Below are 7500 nucleotides of genomic sequence, written 5' to 3'. Positions count from 1 at the left end.
ATTTATCGAGACCGAATGCCTGACTGTAAACCTCTTTGTTTACTGTACATCTGACTATATATATGTATATATATATAACATATGTTTATCTAACTCTAGTTCGATTCCTATTAGAACAAACAAACACAGACAGCAGGCAAAGGCGATTAATTTGTTAATATGATGACGTTTCTCATTACGCATTAGATATTACAAATTAGGTATTATAAATTAGATATCATAAAGATATTATTACAAAGATATTATAAAGAGAAGGACGTTCAAAAAGAAAAAAGAAAAAAAAAGAAAAAGGAAGAAAAAAAAAGAAGAACAAGTAAAAAAAGGAAAAAAGAAAAGTCGACTTGATTTCGATATGTGATAGTATAAATATAGATACGCCGATACTTTTATCGTTCTTACCGTGGCAAGAAACTTCCTATCCTCGAATACTTGGATCGGTTTGCTACACGACCTACCATTATACTTTTTTCACTTTACCCCATTGGTAATGTGGTATGTTACACACACGTCGGCACAGCACTGCATCTACAGCAGTACGTGCAGATGTAATACAACGAGAACGTCGAAGATCCATGTATGACTCCCTCAAGTATACTCTCTCCCTCTCTCTCTCTCTCTCTCTCTCTCTCTCTCTCTCTCTCTCTCTCTCTCTCAACCTCCTCTAGAAATTCTACACGGAAGCGGTTAGATGTAGCACTTCCGAAGCAGGTGAAATCCCGGAAGTGGATTTCTAGATAGATAGATAGATAGATAGATAGATAGATAGATAGATAGATAGATAGAGAGGGAGGGAAAAGGAGAGAGAGAGAGAGAGAGAGAGAGAGAGAGAGAGAAAGAAGAAAAAGCTCTTCGATTCGTGAAAACATGTAACCAAAAAGGAAAAGAATTTACATCGATAATAGCATCCATAGTTTGAGAGGAAAAGAGCTTAGAAAAAGAGAGATCTATCTAAGAGCTTTCTAAATGTTTCAACGTGAATATTTAGGGAATATTGTATACTCCATTTTATCCTGGCCTTTTAAGAAACCAAAAGGACTCGGGTAACGTTTACGATCGTATCTCTTTCCTTCGAACGATCTTGCGAAATGCCTCCTTGCTATTTATTCAACGGGTAGATCGGTTTTGCACAATCACAGGTCACCTTTAAATAGAATCCCAAATGCTGAACTGCGCTTCTACCGCCACTCCTTCTCCGTATCTTTCTCTCTCTCTCTCTCTCTCTCTCTTTTTCTCATTTTCTCTCTCTCTCTCTCTCTCTCTCTTTCTCTCTTTCTTTCTCTTTCTCATACACGTAGCAGTATTTTTACGAACGTCTGACCTAAAACTCGGCTGCGACTACTATTCGTTTTTGCGCGAGCACCCACACAAATGTAAACGAAAGGAAAGAAAGATGTGTTTGTATATGAACGCACATGACTTAGCCAAGGTCCGACCTAAGCTATGCCATAACTACTGTACCTCGTATCCGTATACTCGTGTCAGTGCGTTGAAATTGCGAGCCATGAACATGAGAGATATTATACACAGGAACGTTTCCTTTCCGCTTTCTCGTTAAATACTTGCGACTATAAAAATACAAGAGAAACCGATATCCCGACTATTTTTGCACAGGACAAATGTAAAATGTATGTGTGTATCCGTAGGTGTATTCTGTGGAACGATCGATGCGACTCGCGTTAGTACAGGAGACTCGAAATAATGTCGTCGTGCCGTCCACTGATTTACGAGACTTACGTACAAAGCTGTTACGAGTATTAATTGTCACGTTGAAGAAAAAAAAAAAAAAAGAAAGGAAAAAATAAAAAAGAAAAAGTACAATTTCGAAGAAATTTTATTGTTACGTGATATAACTAAGAAATGTAACGTGCCTCCTTCGTTTCTTCAATACTTTCATTCTTACCTCTCTCTCTTTCTCTCTCTCTCTCTCTCTCTATCTTTCATTCTTTGTATATCTCTGTAATGAATAATAATATAATTATATTCCAAGTTCGGGAGCGTAATAAAAATTCCGTATATTTTCAATTTTTTTTACCAAATCGATCTTACCAATTCAATCAATTCCGGTCGTTTTTACTGAGGAAAAATAACGAAACGTGTCGTGGAGATATGTAGGACGATTCTTGAATTATTCGATACACTCGATATATTTTTATTTGACTTTACGCAAATCTTTAAAAGAGAAATATATATATATATATATATATATATATATATATATATATATATATATAAAGAGAGAGAAAGAGAGAGAAAGATCGACAGCTTAGAAGTAGGTACATTTGAAATTCAAAATATTATTCACCGTCTTTATAAATGTTCTTTATACCAATGCTTAATTGTTTTCAACGATATCAGAAACCCTTTGAATTAAAGATGAACTCGCTGAGAAACGTACTATTACGAACATCATTAAGATTATCGAGCGAAAATAATCGTGTCATTTTTCACGGGTCACTACCACCTACGACTATTCTCGATATACCAAATTTTATGTATTCTTTCGTTTATCTGTTTCAGTTTTGGTCGGCGTACACGCCCTGTCCATCCCAATATCACGACTCCGTTCAACTTGCTTTAGAACAAATTGACGTGATTCGTCGATTGGTCAACAAACATCCCGAAAGTATGGTCCTCGTTACTACGGCCGAAGGTAATTACAATAAAACTTTTTTATATAAAATATCTCCATGATATAATATATATATATATATATATATATATATATCCAAGTAATTATAAATGTTGCATGATGTGAAGAGAAAAAAAAATCAAAAAAAAAAAAAAAAAAAAAAAAGAGAGAAAGGAAAGAAATAAAATTATTCATTATTTCGCGTTACATCGATTTACATTTTTATAACAATGTCATAGAATTAAGAGAAAAAAAAAAGAAAAATATTGAATTTAGATTATTTTTCATAATCACTGATTATATTAATCTATAGCGATGACTTCTCAGAGAAATATTATAGTAAAGAATAAAAAAATATTCAGATGTTCTTTTAAATGATTTAAATGGTTCATGGTTGTATTATATAAAAGAAGAAAAGAAAAAGGGACTTTCATATTAATGCAAATAAAGGTGGAAAGGTTGAATTTATTCGGAGAAAAGGGCGAACGGAAAGCACGATCGCGAGTCACGATGATAAAAGAAATTAAAATCGAGAGAAACGAATTCACCGTCAGTTCACCATCTCGATTGGGTACCATCGAGGTAACGAGTGTTTCCAACTTTCAATTCGAAATCTTTCCTTTGTCTTTGGAGGATGCGAGAAGATTGAGAAAGCGAAGAAATGGTGTGAAATCGTCGTCGTCGTAGTCGTCGTTGCCGTTGTCGTTGTCGTGATGAACCGAGGACGTTATCGGAAACGAGAAAACGAACAACCGGTTACAGAAGAAGAGAAAGGAAAGAATGAATAAAGAGAGAGAGAGAGAGAGAGAGAGAGAGAGAGAGAGAGGAAGGAAAGAAAAAAAAAAGAAAAGAAAATATCTTTATCTTCCTCTATTTCTTTATCTTCCGAATTGCGTTGCTTCGAGATTTGAAAGATAGAAATAAATAAAATAAAACGAAAAAGAATATGGCAATATTTAAATACGTGTAGAGATATGTACGTTAGGAATAACTGAAACAGACCTTGTGCATAGCCTGTGAAAAAATCTTCTGGAATATAAGGACATTGGTGCTGCTACTGCTGCTGCTGCTGTTGTTGTTGTTGTTGTTGTTGTGTTGTGTTGTGTTGTGTTGTGTTGTTATAATACAAGCGTATTTCACACGACGGCACACTAGAAGGTAATGCGAATAAGATGGAAAGATGGAAACGCACGGTATATGTCGCCAAGGATCCACTCCTGGATATGGTAAATTCCATGTGAAATGGAAAAACCCTTTTCTCGGTAGAGTATATACAATGTATGTATATATGTATATATATATATATATATATATACATATGTGTATCATCAACGTGTGGTGCTTCGATAAACTGAAATACCAATATTCCTGTAGTCTCTTGAATATGGAAATTCGTGTACAATATATAGTTTGGAAGAATTTCGAAAAGAGAAGAACAAAAGGAAAAGAAAAAGAAAGAAAAAGAAAGTAAAGAAAAAAAAACTTATAATAATAATAATAATAATAATAATAATAATAGTAATGAAATAATAATAATAATTGATATGGGACAATAATTTTGTTCGTGCGACGATTGAATCTAAATCTTTTGAAAGATCTCTAATCTTCTTCTTTAAAATAATCTTTGACAGAGTAACGAGGCTCTGCACGAAGCTCTCTTTCTTTCTCTTTCTCTCTCTCTCTCTCTCTCTCTCTCTCTCTCTCTCTTTCTCTCGAAGTAGGAATAAAGAATTCACGGGGTTATCCTTACGAAGCCAATCTAGCGGATGGAAGGAAAGAACAAACACGGGGCCGTAGAAAATGAGAAATTCCAAGAGAAATGGAAAAATGCTCGGGGGTCAGGATGATGGCGTTAGCAATGGTATATATAGTGATGTGAGTGTTGGTGTCGTTGCGTTAGTGATAGTCGCAGCAGAGCTTGCACGATATCATCGGACCTCTCCGACACGTTGCAAGGGTTGTCTATTCTCCCCTTTGAACTCTCACCATTTACCTATTACACGTACATATATATATATATATATATATATATATATATATATATATATATGTATATATGTATAGGTCATAGGCGCGTGTCAACGCATAAATCAGTGGACGTAGTAAATCTAGACCCATCGTGCAGCAGCTTACGGCTTTTATTCGGTACGATCGTCTCTATTTTTTTCTTCACGTTCTATCCTTTCCCATCGATATATATATATATATATATATGATTTCTGTATCTATCTATTAGCCAAACGAAGAAGGAGAATAAATAAAAAAAATTAAAAAAAAAGAAAGGAAAAAAAAAAAATATGTAATACATATATACGTATACGTGTTCGATCAGCTTATCGCTTGTTTCAAAAAGCGACTTATACGAGCGCGTCGATGCTGACAACAACAAGTAACGTATGTATTAGCAACACAGTTTGCACGTGGTATTTTAATCGAATCCCTACTGCGAACCGCTCGCAAGCTCGCCAATTTGATTTTACGAAGCCATCGGTCTACCCTTACACTAGTGGCTCGTTCGTCCCATTAAACGTTGGTCATCGAATTCGTTGAATAGCGAACGAATATCGAGTAAATGCTGATTGTGGAAGCGCAAGTTTAGATAGCGAGGACGCGTGTACAATGTTTATTATCTTTTACGTTACGCTTTGTAATCAACGATACCCAAGGCTATCAAACCCTGATGGGCAATTCCGATGATTTAATTAATCCGAGTAAACATAGCGGTTCGGTATAGTACCATTGTGGCGCTAATGACGTGCCACGTCAGAAAATGAAATGATTTAATGTTTCGAGATACGTCGTTTACGAACTTAGTTGACGGTAAATTTTATCGGAAGTATGTGTTGCAATTAAACGTCGTGTAAAATCGTGGTTATCAAAATGTTCACGTCGAAGCGATATTCCATTACCGGTTATCCCATCCTTGGATACTTACGAAAGATTAATCTCAATCCTCGTATCGGCTTCTCTCAACTATCGTGAGAGAACGAAGATGATCTGTAATATAAGTGGTATGGAGTTGTAGTAATGAACGATGAGCGAGAATGAGAAGGAGAGAGGTAATAGGGGGAGAGATGGTTCAAGTGGAATTTAATGTATGATTTCAGGGATCGAGAGAGCACACAAGGAGGGTAGATTAGCGAGTCTTATAGGGGTTGAAGGGGGACACGCCATCGGCACGAGTTTGGCGGTCCTAAGGATGCTCTACGAGCTCGGTGCCAGATATCTAACGTTAACTCACACGTGCCACACGCCTTGGTGAGTCTGCCAATCGAGATACAACAATATTCAGATCCGAATTGAATAAAATTAAAATCAAATTTTCGAAAAACGCGACATATAATTTCTATTCTCTATAATATACAATAATAGCAATTAATATGATATAAAATAAAACGCGATAACTCGTTTGACTTTGAGTTAACACGAATGATGGATCGATTAGATCGGTACAAACTTTTTAAAAGTTCATCGATTCTTTTACATATATAATTTCCATCTTTCGTCGATCGTTCCGTTTGAAAAATCGATTTCAACGCATTCGAGTTTATTAATTATTCAGAATTTTTTAATTCCAATCGACTTTATCTGATCTTTCACACAACGAAGAAAGAGATAAAATGGAAATAATCATAAGACGAAAGAGAGAGAGAGAGAGAGAAAGAGAGTTAGTGAAAAAAAGTTTGCGAGATATTGTTTTACGGCAAACAACAGACGACGAATTTGCTTTTGTTTTAGTTTTATGAGTGGATGCGACGAGGTGCGAGCGAGATGAGCAATAAAAGTCTTCTCGTGGAAAATGCAATGAATTTCTCGAAACTTTAGTCGTATTTTATCTATTATCTTATTTCTTTTACTTTTCTTTTGCTAAGCAAATAAACTTTCGATTTATTTTATGATTCTGAGATAGCCTCTCTCTTTCTCCCTGTCTCTCTCTCTCTCTCTCTCTCTCTCCCTCTCTCTCCCTCTCTCTAATACTCGTTACAATTGACGAGCGTAATACGATGACATAACTAATATTAGACGACAATATCGACGTTTATTAGAACAGACAGATCGATTAACGCGTTTACCTTCCTTACGAAAACGAACCTATCAGAACGTAAGATCCGATAAAGTTATGTCGTTCACCAACGTCAAGAATTCCTATGTGTCTCGCTAACGGGAAGATCCCGATTGAGCCTTACCTATTGAATAATCGATTATTACAACTAGAATCTAATACTGTATCATTGATGTTCTGTCAGACGGCTTAGAGGATGGAACGTTAATACGTATAATCATCACCATGGTATTAATCCTTGATATCGTAACTAGGACGATATCGTTGTTATATCGTATCATTGTGTATCAATCTATTCGATCTATTTACGGATCGGGCAAAAGAAAAGAAAAGAAATTTTAATGTAAAATCATTATTTAAGAGAAACTCAATGTCATGTATAAAATTCGAATAAAAATTTTTCTATCATCGTAGAAAAGAAAAAAAAGAAAAAAAAAAAAAAAGGAAAGAACTATGTAAACTCTCTTATCTAAGAAAATTTCGTATGACAATATGTTATCATTCGTTTTAATAGAATGTCATCGATTTCGAATCAACGTCATAAACCACCATATATTATCATAATCGTGCTAACATATCTGCATGTATGATGAAGGTATCGCGTTAATGAGGAGAACGCGGTTAGAAATTTGAGAACAATTCGTTAGACTCTGATCGCGTTTCTGTTAGGTAAATATCGTTATCGTACTACGCCAATAGAATAGCGGATTGGCCGAGCCGTGATTAGAAGTCATTGTATGGCAATAATGCGCACGATTGTAACTATTGAGTTACTGACCTGTTGGTTCGTTAGGGCAGACTGCAGCAC

The 7500-nt window shown here is 35.4% G+C and overlaps 1 protein-coding gene across 3 annotated transcripts in view; it reads left to right on the top strand.

Annotated features, from left to right (window-relative positions):
* The window catches only part of LOC124949614 (dipeptidase 1), a 53234-nt gene that overhangs the window by 20448 nt on the left and 25286 nt on the right, over positions 1–7500 (top strand). For 2 of the 3 annotated variants that reach the window (XM_047494966.1, XM_047494965.1), the window contains exons 4-6: positions 2518–2650; positions 5737–5887; positions 7486–7500. The exon at positions 7486–7500 is cut by the window's right edge and continues 55 nt beyond it. In XM_047494966.1, coding sequence (XP_047350922.1) covers positions 2518–2650; positions 5737–5887; positions 7486–7500 — 299 coding nt within the window. The remainder of the gene's footprint in view (positions 1–2517; positions 2651–5736; positions 5888–7485) is intronic. The other variant, XM_047494967.1, reaches the window with a different exon arrangement.

This window comes from Vespa velutina, chromosome 6, assembly GCF_912470025.1.
Source record: "Vespa velutina chromosome 6, iVesVel2.1, whole genome shotgun sequence".
Classification (NCBI taxonomy): domain Eukaryota; kingdom Metazoa; phylum Arthropoda; class Insecta; order Hymenoptera; family Vespidae; genus Vespa; species Vespa velutina.
The sequence above is the reverse complement of the archived record's forward strand: the minus strand, read 5'-3'. Positions and strand labels throughout refer to the sequence as shown.